Source organism: Diadema setosum, chromosome 22 (assembly GCF_964275005.1).
Source record: "Diadema setosum chromosome 22, eeDiaSeto1, whole genome shotgun sequence".
Taxonomy (NCBI): Eukaryota; Metazoa; Echinodermata; class Echinoidea; order Diadematoida; family Diadematidae; genus Diadema; species Diadema setosum.
The window spans coordinates 30,738,470-30,766,286 of record NC_092706.1 but is presented as its reverse complement, the minus strand read 5'-3'; the positions used below and the strand labels follow the sequence as shown (position 1 = coordinate 30,766,286).

General features: G+C 43.7%; 2 protein-coding genes across 2 annotated transcripts; one reads left to right on the top strand and one right to left on the bottom strand.

Moving 5' to 3' along the window:
* Positions 1-231: 231 nt before the first annotated feature.
* Positions 232-2,621, bottom strand: LOC140245305 (uncharacterized). Its single transcript, XM_072324889.1, has 3 exons — positions 1,410-2,621; positions 926-1,006; positions 232-681 (listed from the first exon to the last, which is right to left on the bottom strand). The coding sequence occupies exons 1-3, from the start codon at positions 2,619-2,621 to the stop codon at positions 232-234; spliced, it is 1,743 nt and encodes a 580-aa protein (XP_072180990.1).
* Positions 2,622-12,048: 9,427 nt separating this feature from the next.
* On the top strand, positions 12,049-26,984 carry LOC140245304 (uncharacterized). The gene is made up of 7 exons (XM_072324888.1): positions 12,049-12,750; positions 12,977-13,106; positions 20,855-20,983; positions 22,421-23,417; positions 23,718-26,040; positions 26,313-26,472; positions 26,680-26,984. The coding sequence occupies exons 1-7, from the start codon at positions 12,049-12,051 to the stop codon at positions 26,982-26,984; spliced, it is 4,746 nt and encodes a 1,581-aa protein (XP_072180989.1).
* Positions 26,985-27,817: the final 833 nt, after the last annotated feature.

Sequence of the window (27,817 nt, the reverse complement as noted above, 5' to 3'; positions counted from 1 at the left end):
ATATCAAACAAATTATACACTTGGTATGCAAAAAAAAAAAACGAACAAACAAACATGTGTATCATACACCAACACATTCCAGTCTTTTGGAAGTTTGAGCAATGTATGAACATTGACTTCCAGCTATTGAGCGTCCAGCGTTGAATTATTTTAACGGACATTGTCACAATGTTTGTCACAGTTATCAACGTTCATTTTTTTCGCTCTCACAGAAGTCTGCGTCCATATCATTTATGCTCTGGAAAGCGCATCAGCAATTATGTTGTCCTTTCCTTTGATGTGAGTCACTTTCAGTCCATATGGCTGCAGAAACAGGCTCCATCGAAAGAGTCTCTGGTTCTTACTGCGAAATCTCTCCAGGAAAGTCAACGGGTTGTGGTCTGTATATACAGTTACCTCAGGCGAGTTGCTCAGGTACACCTCGAAATGTTGAACTGTTAACACCAGACCCAAGCACTCCTTTTCTATGGTGGAGTATCTCCGCTGATGTCTGTTCAACTTCTTGGAGAAGTAGCTGACAGGTTTCAGGAGACCAGATTCGTTCTTTTGTAGGAGTACAGCTCCAACCCCTACATCGCTGGCATCCACGGCGAGCTGAAAAGGTGTCTCGAAGTTTGGCGCCTCCAGCACTGGATCCGACATCAGCACCGCTTTCAGTCTGTTGAATGCTGTCTCAGGCTCCTGACCAGTCAAATTTGACCCCCTTCTTGAGAAGGTCCGTCAGCGGGGCTACCACATCACTGAAGTTTGGCACGAATTTACGGTAAAAACCGCACATCCCAAGAAATTGGCGGAGCTCTTTCTTGGAGGAGGGGGAGGGGTAATCTATGATTGCCTGGACTTTGGCACTAAGTGGAGACACACTACCTTGACCTATCTCAGACTCTGACAATTGATCAAGCAATATCTCTGGATTAGACATCACCTTGGAATTGTCTACCCTGGGAATCATTCCTGACTTGAAGTCTACTTCAGACAGACTCTCTGCATCACTGGGTACATCATCCTGTACATGAACCACAGCAACAACAGAAGAGTCATTCATGCTCTTACCACCTGCATCTGTTTCTCCCTGTGCTTCAATCGAAGCAGACTTACTGAAATTTGGCTCAAAACGAACAGCTTCATCCATACTCTCACTTGTTTTGGCGAGAACTGTACCGCTCAATGTAACTTCAGCTTCATCATCTCCATTCTTGTTCTCTTTTCTCTCTCACTGCTTGTGCCCCTGACACTACACACAATGGAACAATTTTAATACCTGGGATTTCCTGCTCCGAAGTTTCTGTAGCTGAATCGCTAACAGGTTGAAAACACACAACGGGTGATGGCACTACTTTACCACCAGCCAAATCATTTCCCAACAAAAGAGAAATACCTCTCATCGGCAAATTGTCAACAACACCAACTGTCACCAACCCAGACACAAGTTGACTCTTCAACTCAACACTGCACAGCGGGATGGGTTTATATCCCCCATTGACATCCTGGATCAGAACCTGTTTGCCACTGAAATCACTGTCATCCAATGACGACTGATCTGCGACGAGAAGAGTTTGTGTGGCCCCTGTATCTCTCAAAATGGTGACAGGAATCTCATCACCCCTACTGAATCTGACCACACCACAGGACACAAAATCCTTGTACCTCTCATCAATCTCATCATCATCTTTCATGCACTGAGTCTGAGTTGCTACACTCTGACTCATTCCATGCACTCCACTTGACACACATACAAAACCATTTGGCTCTGACTTCTCTTGTTTTCCAGCATTTTTCAGCTTTAGCTTAGGGCACTGAGTTTTTACATGTCCCTCAGACTTACAGTAGTAGCAAATGAGCTTTCTTTCATTCCTAACACCACTACTCTGCTGAGCACTACCACTTGCTGAATGAGCCTCACCAAACTTCTCTCCCTGGGAAAATTTCCGCCTAACAGGGGGTGACCTCTTCACCTTATGCGTTAGCTCATAACTGTCAGCCACCATTGCAGCAGACTTTACGGTGGATTCCTTGGAGTCGTTTACATGCGTCCGCACGTCAACTGCCATACCACGTTTGCACTCTTCAAGGAGCATAATTTCTCTCAGAGCCTCGTACGTAAGATCTACCTTCAAAGATCTAATCCAACGATCGAAAGCGACCTCTTTTCTTCTTGCCAATTCAACATGAGTTTCACCTTCAAATCGTCTCATGTTACGAAACTGTTGTCGATATGCCTCTGGCACCTGCTCGTAGGACTGCAAAATTGCATCTTTCATTTTCTCGTAATCGAATGCATGTTCACAACTCAGAGAGGAGAAAACCGCCTGGGCCTTACCTGTCAGCACTTGCTGAACTAACAATGCCCATTCATCCTTCGGCCACTCTAATCTCATTGCTATCCTCTCAAATGTGAAGAAGAATGAATCTAAATCCTTCTCATCAAATTTAGGCATCAACTTTGTTCTACTTGCCAAATCAGAACCAATCGACCTCTGACCTCTGTTCTGCATAGAGTCTCTAGCCTGCAAATTTATTGCTTCAAACCGCATCATTTCCAACTCCATTCTCTTTCTTTCCATTTCACGCTCATGCTCTGCTGCTCTGAGCCTATCTCTCTGTTCTTCCAACTCTAACATTTCCTTTTCACTCAATTCCTCTCTCTGACTCTGTGATTTAGGCCTACCTTCCCCTTCACTGTCTGACAATTCGACAGGAGGCACAGTGCTTAACTGGCCGCTTAACTTTTGTAGTAGGAGCACCCCTGTGGGGAATAGCGGGGCGTACCATACACCCGCTATGGCTATAGCGGGGCACATCATACACCCGCTATGGCTTACCATAGACCCCTTATGGGAGCCTACCCATATATAAGGGGGCACATTTTCCAGCATCCGCAGTTGGTGCTCAGGATTTCAGGAAGACAAGTGATGTACATTGATACGGATAATATTATACCAAGTGCCAACTCAACTATATACAAGACAGACGAAAGGACAGCCACGGAAACAGGTAAATACTTATTGTGGATGTGCGATTTACCTACCGGGACTCCACGTCCACAACATTGGCGTCACGGACATATACTTATTTCCGTGCTCCCCGTTGGGTTTCGGGAGATATTTCAGTGGATTTTTCCACCGTTCGTGTGCTTACTCCGCTGCCGCGAGATTTTTGCCAACAGGCGTTGCGCTCCGATTCCGCACCGATACGCGAAGGGAGGAGTGATAAGCGACGGAGCCCAGGTAAAAAGTAGGCCTAGTGAGAGGCTTTTGGCAGCGTCGAGTGAGCTTTTGAGCGGTTTTGAATTCACTGTTCGTGAGTTTCCGTCCTTTACTCCGTTTTTGTAACGTCGTTTTCGTTGTTTTGTCTGTGTACCGCGTGTTTGTTGCTGGCGTGTGATTTTGTAACTAGATCCTGCACTAGACCTGGCCCACCTGATCTTTTCAGGGAGCCCTAAATTACGAAACGTCAAAGAATACAAGTAGAAAAGGAAAACAAAGAACAAACAGTCTCGGTTTTGGTATTTTTGATTATAGTCTACTTGCAGGGGTGTGTGTTTTCTGCATTTGGTGTATCTGGTCTTGGACCTGGTTGACTGTGGTCTGTTGTTTAATTGCATGCGTGTGGTGTACGTTTTGGTCCAAGTTCTAATTGTTCGAATTTGAGTGAGTGTGGTTTGTAGCGTCTGCTATAGTGTGCTTTTTGGAATACGTTGTTCCTGTATTTTGTGGTTCTTAGTCCTATTTTAGTGTGCGTCACTATATTTCGTTTTTAATTTGTACCGTTTTGGTCTAGGACTCGGTCCTACCCGCCGTGCTGTGTGATTTAGTGTATGTACGTAATACGTGGGGTGGTGGTGCAACGTTGCAGCTACGTTTTGGCTTGCTTTGCATGGCATCGTGACTTTTCGCGTTTCTCCTTGCAAAGTTTCGTTCCACGTGTTTTGCGCCGTTGATTTTGGTGGAGTTACTCCCCTCGCCCCATTAATCTGTGTTAATCGTGTATTACGTTATACGGTGTGTATCGTGCTTCGCTTCACGCGATTTTGTAGTACGCGGCTGTTGCGTGTGTACTCACTGCCTTCGACCGTGGTCGTCTGGTCGTCCTGTGCTCCGTGTGTGCATTAGCACTGCTCGCAACTCTACCTTCGCTTAGCGTGTGCAAGGGGATTCCCCTGCGGTACGCTGCACGCCTGTTGGAATTGTCCGGCATCGTGTTTTTCTCTCCGCGTCTCTTCTTCGTGTTTTCTCTCGCTGTCTCTCTTCACGTGTTGTGCTCGGTCTCGCGGTTTTCTGTGTTGCCGTTCGCATACGTTCTGTCATACTCGCGTTTCACGTTGCGATTGCACTGGCTCGCTGAGTTGTTTTTCTATCGTCGGTTTAGCTTTTCTATTCACTTTTCATCCGACTTTTCGGTATTTTTCCGTGGAGAACTAGTGTGACATTGATCTTGGAAGTTTTGGCCCGTGATCATTTAGCGATAGCGGGATTGTAAGCATTCTCCCAGCGGGGGAATTTTTCCTTCTCGTAAGGAGGTACGTATAGCCGATTTAGTATATTTCCCCCTGTGTGAGGGGACATTTCCCTTTTTTCATAAAGAAGAGGGGGAGAATTGTGAGTGTTTCCCTTCAAGTAAGGGGTTTGTTCTGTATTTTGTATGGTCAGTGTTTTGTTTTTGAATATAGGCAGCATTTTTGCGTATTATTGTTGCCATAGTGCTGATGTACAGGGATTTGTTGGTAAGTACATGATTGTTTTATTTTTATACTTGCCGTGTCATAGTATTAGTTGTCCGTTCACTCTGAAGGTTTCTTCATTGCTCGGATACTATTACAAGTGTTTTATTTAGTTTGCCTTAACTGGCCAACTATTAGTGTCGGTTATAAATAGGGATTTAATTTTGTGATTAATATTTTGGTAAAGTAAGGTGTGTATTTGATTACTGATAGGTTAGTAGTGGTATTGTGTGTGAGGTGTTTGTGTTTGTGGTGCATCCCACATACATTGTTTTAAATAGTGTGATTTGTTTGTGTGAAGGTGTAATTAGTTATTAATAATTAGTTAAGTGGATATATATATATAAGTTTTGTTGTTTTTTTTAGGTTAGCAAGGGCTGCCTTGGGGTTTTCCTAGGTGAGTCCTATTTTTGTGGAGTGTTACTGGAGGGCATGCCTGACGTGGATGACCAGGAGATTTTCTGGATTGCCATTCAGGGCCACCTCCAGTTTCTGTTGTTTGTTATCGAGGCGTATAAACAGGGAATTATTACCCATTTGGAACTTGTTCAATTCTTGGTAGATTTTTTATTCCAGGAATTGTAGTATATTTTTTTTTCTCACCTCCCCACGATTTTTAAGTAATTGGGGGTGGGGTACAGTGTTATCACTGTTAGTGTTAGGGTAATAGTGTGACTGTATAGTTTTTCTGTACGGTGATTGACACTGTTGGGTTAATAGTGTGACTATATAGTTTCTGTGCAGTGTTGCCATTGTTAGGTTAATAGTGTGACTGTATAGTTTTCTTGTACAGTGTTGTCACTCTAAGGTTAATAGCGTGACTGTATAGTTTCTGTGCAGTGTTGCCATTGTTAGGTCAATAGTGTGACTGTATAGTTTTTTTGTACAGTGTTGTCACTGTTAGGTTAATAACGTGATTATATAGTTTTTGTGCAGTGTTACTACTGTAGGTTAATAGTGTGACGGTATAGTTCTCTTGTATACAGGGTATATTAGAGTCTATACCTTTTGAGTGTATTAAAGGTAACCACCCTCCTTAGAGAGGGAGATTGTATAGCATGGCTACAGGTGAGCCACAGGGGAGGATCCCCATTAACACTTGTAGTTATACAGATTTGTTGGCAGTGGGAGCAACCCCTGCCCAGGCGCACCATCTCCTCGAATTGAGGAGGGAGTATGGGAGGGTTACTCCCAACATGGTGGAAGCAGAGGGGGAGTACGTGAGTGGGGACTTATTAGAGAGGCTGGACTTCAGCCCAAGGGTAGAGTCAAGGGAAAGGTTAGCAGAAGCTGAATCGCCCCTTCTGATACCTGAAACACCTCTCGAGTCCTCTCATGTAGTTACCCACCCCTCTCGTTCCATAGCGGAAGAGGGAATCGGTCACGGTAAACGTGACGAAACCTTCCGCACCCGCTCTGAGGTGGGAGCTACAGTCATGAACCCCTCTAGCAGAGGGGATGAGGGATTGGCAAACTCAGGTTTGTCTGCATACCCACATGACTCTTATCCCCCACCAGGGCAGGGAAGAACAGAGACAAGGGGTGGGAGAAGACAGGGACGGAGGGATACTCCATCTAGTCATAGACCGCGGAGTAATCGCAGTCGAGGTGACATGGAACCTCCTGCGTATAACAGGCCGTGGAGTTCCCACAGTGGAGGGGATGTAGAACCTTCACGGTACAATGCCCCATATATGGGCAACCAGAACAGTGGGTGGTTCAGGAGGAATGGAGGAGCGAGGGAGTACAATATCCCTCAACGGGATGTGAGGGAAGAATACCCTCCTTTCCGATATCAGGCCGCACAGAGGCAGTATAGGGAGGAAGATAGTGAATCCTACTCCTCAGGTGTGGAACGACAAAACCCTCCAAAGCACCAGAATCCACCCAAGTCCATCACCTTTAATGGTGCGGGTAGTTGGCGGGCATTTTACCGCAAATTTGAAGCATTTGCTGCGGATAGGAGCTGGACCCTTCCGCAGTGTCTCAACCACTTGTGCTGGTGCCTGGAAGGCAAGGCAAGCGAGTACTTTGATTCGCTATTAGATAGGGAGCCTAGGCTGACCTATGTTCAAGTAATTTTACGCCTTGCTGAACGCTTTGGCCAAAGTGAACCGCCAGAGGCAGTACAAGTGGAGTTTATGAGTGCTAAGCAGGGCGCGGATGAGTCCCTTGATGATTGGGCAGATAGGATGCGCGACCTATCTGCAAGGGCGTTTCCTGGGGTACAGGATAGGTGTCCATCTAGGCAGGTAGTACTGCGTCTGTGCCAGGGATGCCTGGACAGGGACGCGGGGTGCTTTGCCTTGGACAAACGTCCATCTACCATTGAGGAGGCTGTCGAAGCTATCCGCTGGCATAAGCACTCTCGTCAAGTCGTGTATGGGAAACCAAAGCACGCAAAGACCCTCACTGTTTCTCCTGAGACGGTTGAGGAGTCACATGTATGCAAGGTGGATGTAACACCTCGCTCCCTGGGTCGTCCAGGGGAGTCAAATTTCTCCAGGTTAGAGCGACGGGTTACTGACCTGGAAGAAAAAATGACCAAGCTCGCCCATAGTATGAATACAGTGGGAGATAAGATGAGTAGGTTAGCAGAGCAAGTGACATCCTTTATGCAAAAGGAGGCACCTGTCACTCTCCCTGCAGTAACCTGCTATCACTGTGGGCAGCTCGGTCATTTCAAGAAGAATTGTCCGCAGTTGCAATCACCTCCCCGGGAGAAGAGGGTGTCCTTCCTGGGGGCAGAAGAGGAGTCAAACTCCTCGGGGTCGGAGGATTAGGCCCTACCCCGACCCACACAACTGCGGGCCCATCTTCGACGAGCAATTTAGGTAGCCATGGGGGCAAGGACAGTGACCACCCTGAATTTGATCCGGTTATTTCCCTTTTGGGGCAATATATTGAGGAAAGAACCCAAGAGGGAGACACCCTCCCCCCTCAGGGAGATGACATTACCAGGGGTGGGAACGCGCCCGTTGACGTGAACCCATTAGGAGAAAATAGCTCTACCAACAAAGATGGAGTCATTGTGTGTAAATTGAGGTCGACCTCTATGTTCATTGTATCGGTACAGATAGGAGATCAGTCTGTGAAGGCAGTAGTGGATACTGCGGCTGAAGTGTCCATTATTTCCGATAAGCTGTATGAGAAATTGGAGCCTCGCCCTGAAAAGATCAGGGATGTAATTTTACATGCGGCGGGCCGCGATATGCGAATGCCGGGTATGGTTGTAGGCCCTGTTGTAATTAAGCTAGGGAATTCTGAATTTTCAGTGCAATTGTATGTGGCTGCCATCGAAGATGAAATGTTGTTAGGGTTAGATCTCCTTCGTCAACAAAAGGTGACCTTGCACCTTCAACAAGCCCGATTACAGATCGGGGACGATTTCATTCCCATGGATCACAGTGAGCCATCACCATATGGGAGGGTTTCACGGGTGTACGTGTCGAAACGTACTGTTATTCCTCCCAACATGGTGAAGAGGATCACCGGCATTTTAGATCAACGGTTAGGGGATTTTTTGTTTGAACCTGCTCTTGATGTGTGTGTGATGATACCACATTCCATCCACCCAGCAGGACAAAGGGTGGAGCTGTATGCCATTAACCCCACTGATAGGTCAGTGGGATTGACAAATATGGTTGTCCTGGGAGAAGCCCAGGAGTTGAATGATGCTGGGATCATCATACAGGAATCTTGTGGAGATCCACAAGTGTGTCAACTCCAAACAGGGGAGCTGGATTTTCCAGCACATTTGCACAGCCTGTATGAGCGCTCCGCATCCTTGCTATCAAGCAAGGAGAAAGCCCAGCTTAAGCAGCTACTAGCAAAGTATGCTCATGTCTTTGCTAAGGATGAGTTTGATTTAGGGAATTTCCAGGCCCTTGAACATCCCATTGACACTGGGACTGCTAATCCGGTTAAGCAAAAGATGCGGCGTACTCCTTTGAGTTTTGCAGGGGAGGAGAAAGCCCATCTTGAGCGCATGCTGGAGGCAGGTATTATACAATCCTCGCAATCAGAGTGGGCATCCACTCCAGTGTTAGTGAGGAAGAGGGATGGGGGAGTACGATGGTGCATTGACTATCGTGCGTTAAACTCCGTCACAAGGAAGGATGTATATCCTCTCCCCAATATTGAGGAGTGCTTAGATACACTGGAAGGAAATAGGTGGTTCGCCAAATTGGATGCTAATTCCGCCTATTATCAAGTGAAGATTTATGAAAGCGATAGGAAGAAGACTGCTTTTACGACCAAGTATGGCCTTTATGAGTTTGTAAGAATGGGATTCAGGCTGTGTAATGCACCTGCTACCTTTTCTAGGGCCATGAATTTGGTGTTGCGCGGCTTAACCTGGGACACAGTATTAGCCTTTTTAGACGATATTGTAGTCCTAGGGCGTTCTGTTGAACTTAGAGGACGTTTTAAGCCCATTCGCAAGCTATGGGTTGAAATTGAAACCCAAAAAGTGTGTTCTCTTCCAGGAGAAGGTTGAATTCCTGGGTAGAGAGGTAAGCGCGAATCGGATCGAACTCCGTGAAGAACACATTAAGGCAGTTCAGTCCTGGCCAGTACCACGCAGTACCAAGCAGGTGGAGCAGTTCTTGGGACTGGTGAATTATCACCGCTCATTTATCAAGAACTTTGCGGCAATCGCAGTTCCACTATATCGCATCACTGGAAAGCGGGAATTCCAGTGGAATGCAGAACAGGAGGAAGCATTTGAGACCCTCAAGCAGCGCTTGATGGAAGCTCCTGTTCTGGCTATGCCAAATTCCCACGATTTGTTCATCTTGGATACGGATGCATCCAACGATGCTGTGGGGGCAGAACTCCTACAGTTGCAGGATGGGGAGGAAAAGGTGATCGCATACTGAAGTAGCGCACTCTCCCCTGAGCAGAGGCGATATTGTGTCACGAGGCGAGAGTTGCTAGCCGTTGTGAAGTTCACGCGGCAGTACCGCCATTACCTTCTTGGTAGAAAGTTCACGGTCCGAACAGACCATAGCAGCTTGAGATGGCTACTTAACTTTTGTTAGCCGCAAGGCCAATTGGCCCGTTGGCTTGAAGAGCTGACCCAATATGATATGGACATTCAGCATCGTCCAGGTAGGCGCCATGGTAATGCAGACGCATTATCGCGGAGGGGGATTGACTCTTCATACTGTGAGGGGTATAAGCACGGAGTCGATTTGGAAGACTTACCGTGCAAGGGGTGCAAATATTGCACCAAGGCCCATAGTAATTGGGCACAATTCGAGGACGAGGTAGACTATGTAGTCCCTCTCACTGTGAAGCCAAAGGCACAGCTAGTGAAGGCAGCGACAGAAGACAGCATACATGTAAATGTAGTGCACGCTGTCTTAGACGATTTTGGGAGAGATTTGCAGTGTTCCCAAGGTCACTTAGAAGAGATAGCTGTGGCTAGGGTGGGTGATGGAGGGGCAGGGGATGTTCCCCATGAGCGCGTTAGGGCAGAGCAAGAGGGCGACCCTCATTTAGCGCATTTGCTAGAATGGCTGAAGGAGGGGACAACCCCTAATGAGGCCACTACCATGCTGTGGAGTCCAGCGGAGAAATACCTGTGGATCAACAGGGATGTCTTCCGCAAGATCGATGGACTCTTGTACTTTCATAAAGATGGAAGGGATCGGCTGGTAGTCCCACGTTCATTAGTGCAGGATGTCCTGCAGTCTATCCACGACCTCCCATCAGTAGGCCATGCAGGGAGGGACCGTACCAAAGCCTTAGTAAAGGAGCGTTACTTTTGGTACGGTTTGGGACATGATGTCGCGGAGTACGTGGCTTCCTGTAAAACCTGCAATCAGAGCAAAAAATCTAGCAGGTATGGACATAGTCCCATGAAAATGTACCATGCAGGATCTCCAATGGAGAGAGTACACCTCGATTTTTTGGGTCCACTACCAAAATCTTCGAGGGGTAATGAGTACATTTTGATGATGGTGGATCAATTAACCAAATGGGTGGAGTGCATTCCACTCCCCTCCCAGACGGCGGAGCAGACTGCTCGCGCAGCAGTAGGGGAGTTCTTTAGTAGATTTGGCTATCCCCTTGAGATTTTTACTGATCAAGGAAGGAATTTTGAAAGCCAACTCTTTAAAGAGCTGTGTAAGGTGTTGACCATTCACAAAGCAAAGACAACGCCTTACCGCCCCTCTGCCAATGGTCAGGTGGAGAGATACAATCGCACCTTAACAGGCGCGGCGCTAGGGTGCAATTAACTCGCCAAAAGCTTATGACCTCGAAGCCTCAGTTGCAAAAAGTAGACAGCTTGTGTGCATAAAACCGCTGGGGAAGTGTTGCAGGACAATCGCAATATCTCACCTCAAAGCCATCAAATGATTAAATCTATACAGCAAACTGAAGAAGAAACTATTCTCTAACTCGTAATGTTAGTTATTTGGGGTTTTATTGAGGATAAACGTGTGAAAATAATGTCGAAACTTAGCTTCCAAAACAGAAAATTTGGTCTCAAAACAAGTGTTATTTTCTCACATTTTCCTTCATTGCACAAAAATGAAACTTCGGTATATGACTTATGGTAGTATATCCATGCTGCTCTCCAAATATCTTTTCTGTATCATTTGGCGCACAGCTATGTCTGGAAAAAATCGAGATCACTGTCACTTGTGACCCACGTAAAATCCATGGCGTAAGGAATACGCAGTCCGATGTATTGGTTTTTGTGCTGCTTGAAACAGTCGAAGCACAAAGCAGGGTTCCTCTCTTGCCCACTCACCACCCTGCTGACCGAAAATCGACCTCTGTCGCATTGCGCCGAGCCTGACACCGCTGATTGGCTAAGCGTGCACTCACCAGTAGAAAACGCATGCGCAGGAGGATGATCTAGTTGTGCATGTCCAGTATCTTCTCTTAAAGTTGGTTGTCTTTTTGCTCTTATTTTTACCTAACTACTAATTGCACAAACACGAGACTTCGCAGGTAGTGAGTCTGGTGTATACAGACTAGTAATATGTTGATCAAATGCATATTCATGCAGGCGCAGACTTGTGTCGGGAAAAAATCGTAACCCTTTCCCACAGTCGACTCAAGCAGAAAAATACACATATCTCGAAAGATACATCAGCGTTTTCGCCCAAAAATCATATGAAGGATGATATATTCATATTTGATATATGTGTGAAGTTTCAAGGGATTTGGTGGTAAAATAAGGGAGATACGAGGAGGTGAACTTTCGAGATTTTTTGTCCTTCCCTCCGCACAGCGCTTCGATGACCGTTAAGAATTCAAAAGCTTTGGCCTCTTATCAGTGAGTTAATTGCACCGTAGCACCGGGGCTGTTAATGAATGCCGTTAGGTGCTATGTAGGGAAGACCCACAATAAATGGGATGAGTTTTTATCCCAGATTGCTGGGGCACTCCGAGCCACGGTGAACAGGAGTACTGGCTTCACAGCAAATATGCTGATGCTAGGAAGGGAGGTTAATCTCCCCTCTGATTTGATGTATCCTGCACCGAGGAAGCAACCCCCTCTTGATTTAGGAGAGTATTCTACCGGTTTGGTGGATTCCATGAGCAAGGCCCATGAAGTTGCCCGTGCGACCTTGCGCTCCACACAAAGGAGGATGAAGCGAGATTACGATGTGCGTGCACATCGTAGACAATTCTCAGAAGGGGATTTGGTGTATGTCTTGGATAGTGCCAAGATCAAGGGGGTGTGTAAGAAATTAAGCTCCCCTTGGAAGGGACCAGCCCGCATTAGGCAACGGCTTTCCCCTGACCTCTATCGTGTGGAATTCAGGAATACTGTTTCTACTAGACACCATGACAGGTTGAAGCCCTGTAGAGACAGGGATACCCCTGCATGGTGCAGAAAGGACAGTCACCCTAGAGAGGATGCTCTCTATTGTACTTGTCATGGACCAGACGATGGTGCCTTCATGATACAATGTGATTATTGTGATGAGTGGTACCATGGCTCCTGTGTGGGAGTGACTCCACAGGAGGGGGAAGCCATGAACAAGTACAAGTGTCCCCCTTGTCAGGCAAGGAATTAAGGTAAGGAGAATTCCATTGAGGGGGAGTATTAACTGTTCTTTCTTTTCACTGGTAACCAGTGAGGTGGAAGTTTGGCAATGTGGGTTCCACAATTCCCACTTTGGGTTCACTTCCCGAGTAAAGTTTTGGCGCAAGCCAAAAGGAGGCATTGTGGAGGGTACCACTTGCCCGTCTGCTATTGGAGACTGATTCTCCACACCTTCCTTCCAGTAGGGATTTACCCTACAGGACCCCAGTCTTCTCAGGGAGGTAACTTCCCTTGTAGCTGAGGTGTTGGGGAAGGAGATCAGCATGACTCGCCTCCTGGAGGTGATGAGGGAGAATGCCCTCGAATTGTATGGAGGTAAAAGCCCCATAAGTAAGGTAATTCACCTCCTGGTAGTGAAGAGGGGAAATGCCCTCAAACTGTATGGAGGGTAATTCCATATGTATGGAGGGCAACTCCATATGTGTTCGCGGGGTTTTATTTATGTGTATACCCGCGTTGCAGCCAATTATATTTTCATTATTGTTATTGGCACCCTAATCACCCATTTATTGCAGGTAGGCAGGGGTATTTTATTATGTTCAGGGACATTTTTACTCGTGCCTTCTGTACATAAAAATCGGTTATATTTTTGTAGCAGGGATTTCTATTCTAATATAACCGGTGTTTTCAATTGAAAGAGTTTTCCGCCAGTTGGCTGTTTTTATTGTTAAGATCAGTCGTGTGTTTTTAGGCTGCTGTTTTGCTTATGGCGATTGCCAAAGTTTCCCAAGTTTTTGTATTCAAAACACCTTGCCAAATTGTTGCACAATAGGTGCGGTATAGTGTACATGACCATTTTTGGTCATAGTGTGTTTATATGAGTAGTTGTTATTCATCTTGCTTGGCTGTTGTTCTGATGCCAAGAGAGGTGTTCAATTTATATGTGATTGGGTGATTTGGGGTGATTTACTTGGGTTTTGTAGGATGGGCGCTTTCCCGTCCTATGGTCCTTAATATTTGTTTTATCCCAGCAGGGGGGTTATGGGTTATAGGGTTTTTTCTCCCTCCCAATATCGACGGTCCCTTGCACCCCCATTCGGTACATGAGTGACCTAGGCGGTGGTCCGCCGAAATGTTCTTGACAGACCCCCAAGGACTGGTCAGATTGTACATTAAGACGGGTGGGGCTCTGCGAGATCCCCGGTTGTGAGGGATTTGGGAGTTCATATCCTAAGTTTTACATTTGGTCTGGGGCCATTTATTTCTATTATGCCCCCAGTTTTTCAAAACGGGGGGGAGTGTAGTAGGAGCACCCCTGTGGGGAATAGCGGGGCGTACCATACACCCGCTATGGCTATAGCGGGGCACATCATACACCCGCTATGGCTTACCATAGACCCCTTATGGGAGCCTACCCATATATAAGGGGGCACATTTTCCAGCATCCGCAGTTGGTGCTCAGGATTTCAGGAAGACAAGTGATGTACATTGATACGGATAATATTATACCAAGTGCCAACTCAACTATATACAAGACAGACGAAAGGACAGCCACGGAAACAGGTAAATACTTATTGTGGATGTGCGATTTACCTACCGGGACTCCACGTCCACAACACTTTGCATGCTTAACTACAGCATCCAGAATCTCTGCTTTACGTGTGCAACCGGTCAAATCTACACTTAGCCTACCAGCTACAATCTTCAAATTATCCTTGACCAGCCCTTTCAACCTGGTCACGGTCAAACCCTGACCAACGAATGCTTCCACATCAAAATCGGCCATGATAACTAGCAGCTGCGTATGCTATGGCTACGTAATACGACCGTACCAAATGGCAAAATATTTTGCACACCACCAAACGCTGTCACAGCAAACGAATGGCAAATTCAGGCGACCACGAATGGGTCCGGGAGACCAAACAAATAATAGTAAACTTAGTCACAAAACGACATCTGCAACAAAGAGGCATACAATCAACTCCAGGTCACCTTACCCTAGAAATGGAGGCAAATTACACCAAACGCCCCACCAAACGATTGTCATGCATCATCCAGTGACCACAACACGTGACTACAATCTACTCACCGCATAAAAATGCGTAGCTGGGACTAAGCCAACGTCTCCCCAACGACGATACCGTCGACGAACCTCAACATCCAAACACAACATGACTTGAATGTCCAGTTCCTTTGGACAAGCCCCCAATTATTACGGAATGAGGGAAATTCGTGACACGGAATCATTTCACCATCACACGAAAACTTTAAGTTATAACAACTTTATTCCTCCCTCTGGATTCCTCGGACGGCATGGTCCCAGCGTCACTCGAAAACGAGCCATCTTGACCTTTCACAATGGGCCAAACAGGCCGCACCTCTTTGTATAAATGCATATTCATGACAACTATATACAAGCCTACATTCATATGGTTGTGTTGGCCCTTTTTCCTTTCTTAAAAGTCTACTCCATTTTCCTCGTTAAATTGATTGCACGAAGTAGGAACTTGATCGCCTAAAAATGAATTTGAACTCTCCAGCAAGCTCATTGGCACTATCACATTGAATTCCCAATCGTGAATTTGATTTCACGAAAACGAAATAGAACGCCCATAAATGAAATTGATCGTTCTGATTCTGAATTTGAATGCCCGAATATTTTTGCGTGCGTGCGCTGTGTGAAATTGAATGCACATTAATGCATTTGAGTGACAAAAGTATGAAATTGACTGGGAAAACCTATAGTAATATAATGTATCGAGACAGGATTGTTATACTATTGTGTGTATACGAAGAATCAAATCATGTTTGACACGTAAAATCATGAACCAGCTGTATTTTTCTTTCATACTTCCGCATATTGATTAATGTTGCGCTGTATGGGGGTCACTAACAAAGACAAATCTAAAAAGATTGCAACGCTGTCAAAATAACTATGCTCGTGTAGTATTGAATGGAGGTTGATACATGTCAGCGCAAGCTCTTACTCATGCTCTCAAATGGCAGTCAATTGAAGAAAGAATTCAATATCATTACTGTGTCCTGGTGTACAAATTGTTACACAATTTAGCTCCACCGTACATAGTCAAACTTGTGACCAAACGCCCTACTATTTATACCACTCGATATGCCCTTTCTTGCAAATTACATATACCCAAACCCAGAACTGATTATAAGAAATGCTCCTTCACTTATACTGCAAGCAAATCATTTAATGAGTTACCCATTTTTATTCAAACAGCCTCCTCATTATAAACATTTAAGAATCGTGTACGCCAACACCAATCTCTCATTTGATACGAACCCTTTGCACTAGATATTTATTTTCTCCGCTCGTTTTATGTTCTTTCTTATGTGTTTTATGTTCTCATGAACCGATAGTTCTTTAGCTGTATCATATCTATGTTCGTTTTGTTCTTGTTTTTTATTGTGTGCACATGTAATGTAAATCAACGCAGGGCTCCCTTGTAAAGCAGGCCTTTGTGGCACTGAATGGGACTACCCTGCATTTAAAGAAGACTTAATAAATAAATATTAATATTTCTAAATCTTAATCAGATTGGTTTCCATTCTTATTAACTCACAGTCTTTCGGATGCTTAATAGTTTGGTCAATCTTCAATCCATTCCTGATTCACGGTTCCATCGACGGCCAAGCCCCATCAAGCACACAGCTGGCACAGCTGGCGATTAGCTAGGGAGTAGGAATAGCGCTAGCTGCGCTACTGAAAATATTGCGATGTTCACCGCACACGGACACACAAGCAAGGACGTACATTACAGTGCCAAGTGCCTTCCGAGTCACCACAGGCAGAAATACAGCATGCGCTTATTCCATATAAATAAACTTTTAACAGTCCGAGAAAATCACGCTTATGTGGCTGATACACTGCAAATAATGAATTTAGGTTGATTTGTCGAGCGAAAAGTACTCAGAGAGGGAGAGTTTTTTCTTCCACTGAGGGCACCATGGTGGCTTGACCCAAGACTAATTCGGGTTTAATTTAAACCCGAAATAAACTTGGTTTAACTAAACCTCGCTAGCAGAATAGGCCCACAAAGTTAAACTTCAGGTCTAGCTAAATCAGAGCTGATTCTAAATGGGTTTAAGCCAGGGCCTGCGGAGCGTTTTTAAAAGTGGAGCCCACTTCCGGGTCTCATGATCAAACAGGCAAGCAAAAAAACAAATAAAAGGCCTTTAGCGTAACTTCTCATGCCACTTCCGCGGGGTTCTTCAGCTGACAAGCAAAAAACAAACAAAAAAGAGGGTCTTCAGCGCAATAAAAAAAAAAAAATCCTTACCTTGTTCTCTATTTCGGGGTAAACGTGTGGGGACCAAAGTGTTGTCACCTTATATATTCCTTTGTATGATGCCAAAAAAAAAGGGGGGCTAGAGCCCTCCTGCCCCCCCCCCCCCCCCCAGTCCCGCCGGTCATAGAATACGGGCCAGAAGGTCAAGCCGAATCTTTACCGTAAATGTGCACAATATGGGTATACATTGGGTTGGATGCATCCCCCCCCCCCCCCCCGGCTCTCGAGGAACAGGGGGGGGGGGGGGGGGAGGTGGCCTGTACAATTGTCCAAACATTCAACTTGAAGTATATGCACGTCATCAGTAAATTGTGATCATAAAATTGCAAAAAGTTCCTCCCTAAGCCACTTTCCACAGACTTTTACACTTCTGAGATTGACAAAGTTCGGAATACATGTAGGGGCCTATGTCATTACAAAAGTGTGCACCAGATCTTTCACTTACAAAATGCAAAAGTTTCCTCATATTGGAGGCTGATATGCCCTTCCTAGCCCTTCCGCCGCTCCGGTCCCAGATATTAAAGTTCACGTTTGATTAACAATTCCCAAATATTCCACCAGATATGTTTAAATGATATAATTATTTCATTTCTATTCAAGTGTACAATGGTGTAAAAGCTCCCTCGTGTTCGAAGGTTTGGCAATACTGAGACTATGAATTATCCACTCTGAGGATGGACAATTTTCTCAATTATAACACTTAGGGTGCGCCAGGCGGTTTAATGACGATCATAAAGATGCAAGAACTCCCTCCAGTGGAAAGGGGACTTCCCCTCCCACATCTTCCACCACACTCTAAAAACACAAATGTTGAATTAGCATTTAAAAGGGCCGAGGAGTGACAACATTTTCAAAGTGTTCGTTTTCCTGCTAGATTCAACATTTAAGATGTTATCTTAAAAGTTGGATGCAACACTTCAAAAAAATGCTGTCACTCCTCGGCCCTTTGAAATGTTGATTCAACATTTGCGTTTTTAGAGTGCAGCTCATTGCCTTCAATATACTACTCTTTATTTTAATTACAGTTTTGATATAAACAAAAATCCATTATTTCATCAGCAGTGTGCACCGTAAGACCCAAGACTTTCAGGTTAAAAAAAAAACTCCCTCTTGTGGGAGGGTGTATCACCTCGTACACCTCCCTCACATATTTCCATTTTTCTTTTTTGATGCACACAGAAATATAATACTTCACCGATAATGGTGCATAAGATGTCTGAATATGAAGTCTGAATATGCAAAATCTCCCTCATGTGTGTGTGGGGGGATCCCCCTTCCACATCCTCCCGTTGCCCGTTTCCCTGAATACTATTTTAAGTATATTTACTCTTTGATGGAAACAATTCAATATCTTTCCAAACATGTGCACTATGTTTCATCTTCAAGTCTAAAACAAAAAACAAAACACTCCCTCGTGTGGGAGGGGAGTATTCCCCCTCCATGTACAAATATCTGTGAGTGTCATATTCTCTGATTTCTATCTATCATCTATCTAATCTACATGAAATAAATAAAATGGTTTAATCACTCTGTTTTTAGGTGGAGGAATAGAATGCACCACAGAAAGAAAAAAAAAAGAAAGAGGCTAGCACTAAATTTTCATCTCATATGCTTGAGGTTACGAAAGTAGACCATGTAAGAACGGGGTCATCCCAGTAGACCGACACCCACGAGTCATACAGCCCACGAGTTCGACATTGAAAACAGGGCCATGAGTAATATAGCTCACGAGTCATACAGCCCATGAGTTCGACACTAGGCAAATAAAGCCCATGAGACCGACACTAAGTGAAAACAGCCCACGAGTTCGACAGATACAACGCGGCGCGTAATGTGTCGGTCTCGTGGGCCTTGTTGGCTTAGTGTCGAACTGATGGGCTGTATGACTCCTGAGCTGTATAACTCATGGGCTGTATGACTTGTGAGCTGTATGACTCTTCGGCTGCATGATTCGTGGGTGTCGGTCTCTTGACGTGCACCCGTGGTGAAATGTTTCTCTTGTAACAAAGACACACTCCTTGATTTTAACACTAAGAATGTCTTTAATTCGTATACTTTACACATACGAATATTCTTAATAAAAAGTTTTATCAATATTTTCCACATGGAAATTACATGTTCATCATATACTAATATGTTTATTGTGAGATGAAATTGCTATGTCCAGCCATTTCGCACGCCATTTTGCATTTTATGAATATCTCGAGTGGTTTTATCTGTACTTGAACGTACTTAAACATCTCTTAATATATGTATTTTATTGTGTTCTCCGTGCTTTATAACATTTAGATATTTAAATTTTGTGTTTGGGTTACCTGGTTAAAAGGCTTTAAGAATTTCAAGAAATGGCGGCCATTTCACAGGCCATCTTGGATTTCGGTACTTTTGTGCGCCAACATCCCTTAAAATGTATTTCATTGAGTTCGTCATTCTAAAAATCATATATTTAGACATTAAAATTGTGCATTTCGGTTACCTGGTTGAAAAGTGATAAGAATTACAGGAAATGGCGGTCATTTTGGACACCATCTTGGATTACGGTACTTGTGTGCATCAACATCTCTTAATAATGACTTTCTCATGCTTCAAAGCATATATTTTGACATTTAAATTCTGCATTTGGGTTCCCTGGTTCAAAAGTGATAAGAATTTCAGGAAATGGTGGCCATTTTGAACGCCATCTTGAATTACGGAAAACGCTCAAGGAGGGTTTATGAGGACTTTTTATTCTACACATATTTGTGAACCTATCCTGGGGGAAAAAAAAAGCTTGTTCCCAAAAATGTCCAGGTTTAAGCATATGTTGACCTAATGCTCTTGGACTATATGATCAATAACGTCTCTTATAAGACTTTCATGAAACGGACCCAAGGACTGAAATTGGTGAAATGGATCAGCTTGGTCGATCCACGTAACGTCTGTGATTTTAACGTGACTGGGAAATTGTATTTTTGTTCTTTTTCCAAGAGAGTAGTGTGATTATGGATCCTCTGTTTCCATCTTTAAATTTCTACAAAAACCTCTACGAACGTATCACTTTCAATTCTAATTGATTTGGAAAGGATGCTGGTATTGCTCTAAAGTTGAAAGTAGTTATGAATAGAGTGTACTTATATAGTGTGCATAACGTCAGGTTAATACAATACTCCTTCATTGTGGTTGCTTTGGAGTTTTACGTCCTGTTATTTTTTTTTTTCAAAATCTGCCTTTAGCCAAGAATTCATGTCTGACGACATTTCGTTGGATTTGTGGTGGTCGGTCACATATGCGACACCGATTAATTAAGGAAACCCAAAAGTAAGAAAGAGAGCTCATAGAGCCAGTATAAATACTACGAATGATAAAGTCTTAGAGCTCTTGCTCTATCTTTAAGTCTTTGATCTTATGCCCACATATTATGCTTTCATCTATCTTTAAATCACAGGCTGGACTTTACAGGATGTGAACGCTGCACACATTCATGATTGAAGAAACCTGCTGCGTGTACGTCACATTGCGGCAACTATCATTTATAAAAGAAGAAACTGGTTATAGACTCTGACAATAAGGAAGGTGTTATTTCACTCACAATGGAGAATAGAGAAGTGACATCTATGAAAGAACACCAATTCTCTGGTTCTCAAAATTTGGGCCACGGCGATGATGGGAACAACTCCTTGTATCTTGCATGTGAAAAGGGACATCTCACAGGAGCCAAAACCATTGTCGTCAGGGAAGCAGACGTGAATATTGCCAAAAAAGATGGTGCTACACCTTTACATAGGGCGTGTGCGAATGGACATGTAGAAATTGCACGTTGTCCTCTTGAACAAGGAGCTGATGTCAATGCAGCTGATGAAAACGGTGGCAACCCCCTCTTCCTTGCAGCTAGGGAAGGACATCAAACTGTTGTTTCCGACCTCTTAAACCACGGAGCTGATGTGAACGCTAAAAACATCGACGGTGAAAGTTCCTTGTATATTGCATGTAGGAATGGACATCTCGCAGTTACCAAAATCCTTGTAGAAAGGGGAGCAGATGTGAATACTGCCACGAAAGATGGCATTAAACCTTTACATAGAGCATGTGAGAATGGACATGAAGAAGTTGCGCAATTTCTTCTTGAGCAAGGGGCTGACGTAAACGCATCTGATGAAAACGGTTTTAATGCTATCATCCTTGCATCTATGAAAGGACATCATAAAATTGTTTCTAATCTAATAGAACATAGAGCTAATGTCAATGCAGTAGTGGTTAAGTATAACAATATTACACCATTACAGTCTGCAAGTATCAATGGACATCTAAAAACAGTGCGTTATCTTGTTGAACACCAAGCTGATGTTAACATTGCTGATAACAAAGGTTTGAGTCCACTCATCCTTGCATCTACGACAGGGCAAACAAGAATTGTTTCCTACCTTTTAGATAAGGGAGCTGAACTTAATGCAGTTGCCAATGATGGTTATAGTTCATTGCATTTTGCATGCCAAAATGGACATCTCAATGTTGCCAAAATCCTTCTCGAAAAGGGAATAGACGTGAATACTACCGGGAAAGACGGAGTTACACCGCTACAGTTTGCTAGTTCGAACGGACATCTAGAAGTTGCACAGTATCTTGTTGAAAAAGGAGCTGAAATAAATAAAGCGGATGAAAAGGGTTTCAATCCCCTAATCAAGGCGTTACTGGAAGGATACGAGCATGTCGTTTCACACCTAATAGAACACGGGGCTAAAGTAAATGCAGTAACAACAGACGGCAAAAATCCGTTGCACATTGCATGCGAGAGTGGACATATCACTGTTGCCCAAATCCTTGTCGACAGGGGAGCAGATGTGAATTGTGCAACAAAAGATGGTGTTACACCTTTACTAAACGCATGTAAAAACGGTCATCTTGAAATTGCACACTTTCTTCTTGAACTTGGAGCTGACGTAAATGGTGCTAATGAACAAGGTTTTAATTCTCTCATATTTGCATGTATTAAAGGACACAAAAGCCTCGTTTCTCACATATTTCACCACAGAGGTGACGTAAATGCAATAACAATTGAAGGCAAAAGTTCATTATATCTTGCCTGTGAGAATGGACATTTCATAATTGCCAAAATCCTTGTAGACAGGGGAGCAGACGTGAATTATGCTAACAAATATGGTATTACACCATTAAATATAACTTGTGAGAATGGACATCTAAAGATTGCACAATATCTAGTTGAAAAAGGAGCTGACGTGAATACTGCTGACCAAAAAGGTTTCAACCCCCTTTATCTTGCGTGTGTGAAAGGTCACCAAGGTGTTGTTTCCTACCTAATTAATCATGGAGCTGATATGAATGCAGCATTCAGTGACGATCACAGGCTTTTGCATGTTGCATGTGTGAATGGACATCTCGCAGTTGTCAAAACCCTTGTCGACAGAGGAGCAGATGTGAACACTACCGGGAAAGACGGAGTTACACCGCTACAGTTTGCTAGTTCGAATGGACATGTAGAAGTTACAAAATATCTTATTGAACAAGGCGCTGACTTAAATGCATCTGATGCAGAAGGTTTCAATCCCCTCATCAGTGCATCTATGAAAGGATACCATAGTATTGTGTCTCATCTGTTAAACCACGGGGCTGATGTGAACGTAGCAACCCTCGACGCTGAAGACTCGTTGGATAAAGCATGTGTACGTGGACATCTCACGATTGCCAAAATCCTTGTAGACAGGGGAGCAGACGTGAATTCTTCCAGGAAAGATGGTATAACACATTTGCAAAGAGCATGTGAGAAGGGACATGTAGACATTGCACGATATCTTGTTGAGAAAGGAGCTGAAATCAATACTGCTGATGAAACGGGATTCAATCCCCTCTTTCTTGCATGTATGAAAGGGCACCATGATGTTGTATCATACCTAATTAATCATGGAGCTGATGTGGATGCAGTATGCATTGATGATCACAAGCCTCTGCATATTGCTTGTGCAAATGGACATCTCGCAGTTGTCGAAATCCTTGTTGACAACGAAGCAGATGTAAACATCACAGCGAAAGACGATGTTACACCCCTATATTATGCTAGCGCGAAAGGACATCTAGAGGTTGTTCAATATCTTGTTAAAAAAGGAGCTGACGTTTATGCAGCTGATAAGGAGGGTTCCAATGCCCTTATCCGTGCATCTAAGAAAGGACACGAAAGGATTGTTTCATACCTATTAGACCATGGGGCTAATGTTAATGCGGTTACCAGTAACGGCACAAGTTCGCTGAATATTACATGTGAAAAGGGTCATCTTACAATTGCCGAAATCCTTATCGACAAGGGAGCAGATCTTAACTCAGCAACGAAACATGGCGTTACACCATTACAAAACGCATGTAGACACGGAAGTTTTGAAGTAACAAAACATCTTCTTGAAAAAGGAGCTTACGTAAATGTAGCTGATGAACAAGGTGTCAATCCCCTCATTCTTGCATCTGCTGAGGGACACAAAATAGATCTTGTTTCTCATCGTTCAGACCACAGAGCTGACGTTAATTCAGTTACCATCAACGAGAACAGGTTGCTGCATATTGCATGTGACAATGAACATCACGCTATTGCCAGACTACTTGTAGACAGGGGAGCAGAGGTGAATCATGCAACAAAAAATGGTGTTACCCCCTTACAAAACGCATGTAAGAACGGAAATAAAGAACTTGCCTGTTATCTTATTGAAAAAGGAGCTGACGTAAATGTTGCGAATGAAAACGGTTTTAATCCCCTCATCATTGCATCTGAAGTAGGACGCCAAAGTGTTGTTTCATACCTTATTGATCATGGAGCTGATGTAAATGCAGGAACCACTAACGGCACAACTTCATTACATGTTGCATGCACAATTGGACAACTCACTGTAGCACAAATCCTTGTCGACAGGGGAGCAGACGTGAATTATTCAACAAAAGATGGTGTAACACCTTTACTGAACGCGTGTAAAAACGGTCATCTTGAAATTGCACACTATCTTCTTGAATTTGGAACTGACGTAAATGCTGCTGATGAACACGGCTTTAATTCTCTCATATTTGCATCTATGAAAGGACACCAAAGTCTTGTTTCTCACATTTTTCACCACAAAGGTGATGCAAATGCAGTAACAATGAAAGGCAATAGTTCATTGTATATTGCAAGTAAAAATGGACATCTCACAATTGCCAAAATCCTTGTCGACAGGGGAGCAGACGTGAATTATGCCAATAAACATGGCATTACACCTTTGAATATAACTTGTGAGAATGGACATCTAGAAATTGCACGCTGCCTAGTTGAAAAAGGAGCTGACGTTAATGCTGCCGATGAAGAAGGTTTCAACCCCCTATTTCTTGCGTGTATGAAAGAGCACAAAGGGGTTGTTTCATACCTGATCAATCATGGAGCTGATATAAATGCAGCATTCATTGACGATCAAAGGCCTTTGCATGTTGCATGTGTGTATGGAAATCTCAGAATAGCCAACATGCTTGTTGACAGAGGAGCAGATGTGAATACTAAAACACAAGACGGAGCTACACCACTGCAGTTTGCAAGCTCGAATGGACATCTTGAAGTTACACGATATCTTGTTGAAAAAGGAGCTGACGTAAATGTTGTTAATGAAAATGGTTTCAATCCCCTCATCATTGCATCTGAAGTAGGACACAAAAGTGTTGTTTCATACCTAGCCGATCATGGAGCTCATGTAAATGCAGTAAAAACAGACGGCAAAAGTCCATTTCACGTTGCATGCGAGATTGGACATCTCGCTATTGCCCAAATCCTTGTCGACAGGGGAGCAGACGTAAATTATGCAACAAAAGATGGTGTAACACCTTTACTAAACGCATGTAAAAACGGTCGTCTTGAAATTGCACACTATCTTCTTGAACTTGGAGCTGACGTAAATGCTGCTGATGAACAAGGTTTTAATTCTCTCATATTTGCGTCTATGAAAGGACAACAAAGTCTTGTTTCTCACATATTTCACCACAGAGGTGACGCAAACGCAGTAACAATCGAAGGCGAAAGTTCATTACAAATTGCCTGTGAAAATGGACATTTCACAATTGCCAAAATTCTTGTAGACAGGGGAGCAGACGTGAATTATGCTAACAAATATGGTATTTCACCATTAAATATAGCTTGTGAGAATGGACATCTAAAGATTGCACAATATCTAGTTGAAAAAGGAGCTGACGTGAATACTGCTGACCAAGAAGGTTTCAACCCCCTTTGTATTGCGTGTGTGAACGGTCACCAAGGTGTTGTTTCCTACCTAATTAATCATGGAGCTGATATGAATGCAGCATTCAGTGGCGCTCACAGGCCTTTGCATGTTGCATGTGTAAATGGACATCTCGCAGTTGTCAAAACCCTTGTCGACAGAGGAGCAGATGTGAACACTACCGGGAAAGACGGAGTTACACCGCTACAGTTTGCTAGTTCGAATGGACATGTAGAAGTTACAAAATATCTTATTGAACAAGGCGCTGACTTAAATGCATCTGATGCAGAAGGTTTCAATCCCCTCATCAGTGCATCTATGAAAGGAAACCGAAACATTGTTTCACACCTTCTAGCCCATGGAGCTGATGTACATGCAGCAACTCAAGACGGTGATAGTTCGTTGCATTTAGCATGCCAAAATGGACATCTCGCAGTAGCCAAAATCCTTGTCGACAGGGGAGCAGATGTGAACAGTACCGCGAAAGACGGAGTTACACCGCTACACTTTGCTAGTTCGAATGGACATCTGGAAGTTGCACGATATCTTGTTGAAAAAGCAGCTGTCTTAAATGCAGCTGATGAACATGGTTTCAATTCCCTCATCCGTGCATCAATTGAAGGACACGAAAACATTGTTTCACTCCTGATAAACTCTGGAACTGATGTAAATGCAGTTGCTATTAACGGCAAAAGTTCGTGGCATTTTGCATATGATAATGGACATCTGACTATTGCCAAAACTCTTGTTGACAGTGGAGCAGACGTGCATGATCCAACAAAAAATGTTAAAACATTTTCAACGAGCCTGTGAGAATGGTAATATAGAATCTAATTCTTTCTTTTTGAAAACGGACTTGCCGCAAATCGGATGCTGCTGATGTTAAAGGTCCAAATCGCCTATTGGAAATTTGGGATTTTTCTCAACATCTAGGCAATGGGGCTGACGTGAATGCTGCAAACATATTAAACCGGAAATACTTTACACATATCGCACGTGAATATTGAAATTTCACAATTATCGTCAAAACATTTTGTCGTCTGATGAACAGACGTGAGTTCTGTAACAAACGAAATGGATTCACATTTTTACATAACGCCTGCAAAAGTGGACAACGTGCAATTCCACACTCTCTTCATGAACAAGGAGCTGACGTAAATGTGGCAGATGAACGAGATTTTAATTCTATCATTCTTGCATTAATGAAAGAACACCAGACCACAACGCTTGAAGATGTCATTGTCGAAACCCTTGTTGACATGGTAGCAGACGTTACTATTTCCAAGAAAAAAAAATAGTACAAATTAAAGTACGGCATATAAAAATGGACATGGATTCATTGTGCGCATTTTGATTATAAAAGAATACAGCGTTAATTGCCTATGAAAAAAGCTCTATTTCTTGCATGTAAAAATGGCCATCAAGGTGTTGTATTATACCTATCTAATTATAGAGTTGATGTTAATGCAGCATTTATTCACGATAACAGTTCTTTGGCAAATTTGAATGGGCATCTCACAATAACCAAATTCCTTGTTGCATGGGAACAGATACGAATACTACCGCAAAAGACGGCGTCGCATCGCTACAGTTTGCCAGTTCGAAAGGACATCTGGGCCCCGCCTCATAAAGGTAGAGCAACAGCGTCAAGTCCCCTATTCAGCATCAACTTCAGCCCTGCAGCGTCAAATTGTAAGCTTGACGCTGCAGTGCATTTCATAAAAAGTTGACGCTGCACGATGGACGTCAAAATGTCACTGGGGCAAATTCTGACGCTGCTCAGTATAGCGTCAAAATTTGACAGACGGTACAGCTTTCTAGGGAATTGAACATACTAAAAAAAAAAAAAAAATCATTACGAATGACTTAGATTATGCATTGATGTGTCGATGTGAGATCCTCGGCGATGGAGCAATTGCACACTATATTGATGGTAAAGAATCTGAAAATGATGTAACTACTGCTAACGGTTCTAATTCCCTTTCCACACGTCATTTACCTGGTTTGAATGAACCGACTGTCATTGACAATTGTAAGTCGTTGCCTGTTGCATGCGGAAATGCAGGGGCGGATCCAGGGAGGACCGCAACCGGCGCACGCCCCCCCCCCTTTATTTTTTGTTGAAACAAAAGAAATAAAAAGAAAAAAATGGAGGGAGGGGTGCGTGCGCCCGCCCCCTTTAATTTTGTAAACGCGCCCCCTCTTTACGGAATTCCTGGATCCGCCCCTGAAATGGACATTTCTCAGTTGTTAAAAATCATTGTCGACAAACACTTTACTTGAATACTTCAATGAATGATGATCTTACACCTTGTGTGATATGTCCCAATAGTCATGTAGACATCATATACTATCTTGTAAAGAGCTGACGTAGGTGATGAAATCAGATTCTGTCCTTGTCAGGTTTGTGAAGCCGGATATGGGACTAACGTGGCTTTCCTCAAGAATCCTATCAAATAAGTATCTTGAACACCAAGGCGAACTTGCGTTTATTTCGCATGAGCAATTCAGATCGTAAATAGACATATAATTGACTTCGCAATGACTCCTTGAGAGTGCCTGA

Excerpts from the sequence above, each read along its gene's own strand:
- LOC140245305 (XM_072324889.1), bottom strand. The coding sequence starts at position 2,621 with ATGTTAGAGTTGGAAGAACAGAGAGATAGGCTCAGAGCAGCAGAGCAT. Across the intron at positions 1,007-1,409 it reads TTGTGTCTGGGTTGGTGACA|GATGATGTACCCAGTGATGC; the intron begins GTTGGTGTTGTT and ends GTTCATGTACAG. Across the intron at positions 682-925 it reads CCAGGGTAGACAATTCCAAG|GAGCCTGAGACAGCATTCAA; the intron begins GTGATGTCTAAT and ends TTGACTGGTCAG.
- LOC140245304 (XM_072324888.1), top strand. The coding sequence starts at position 12,049 with ATGAATGCCGTTAGGTGCTATGTAGGGAAGACCCACAATAAATGGGAT. Across the intron at positions 20,984-22,420 it reads GAACGCTAAAAACATCGACG|TTGTCAAAACCCTTGTCGAC; the intron begins GTGAAAGTTCCT and ends GACATCTCGCAG. Across the intron at positions 26,473-26,679 it reads ATTAATGAAAGAACACCAGA|GTGTTGTATTATACCTATCT; the intron begins CCACAACGCTTG and ends ATGGCCATCAAG.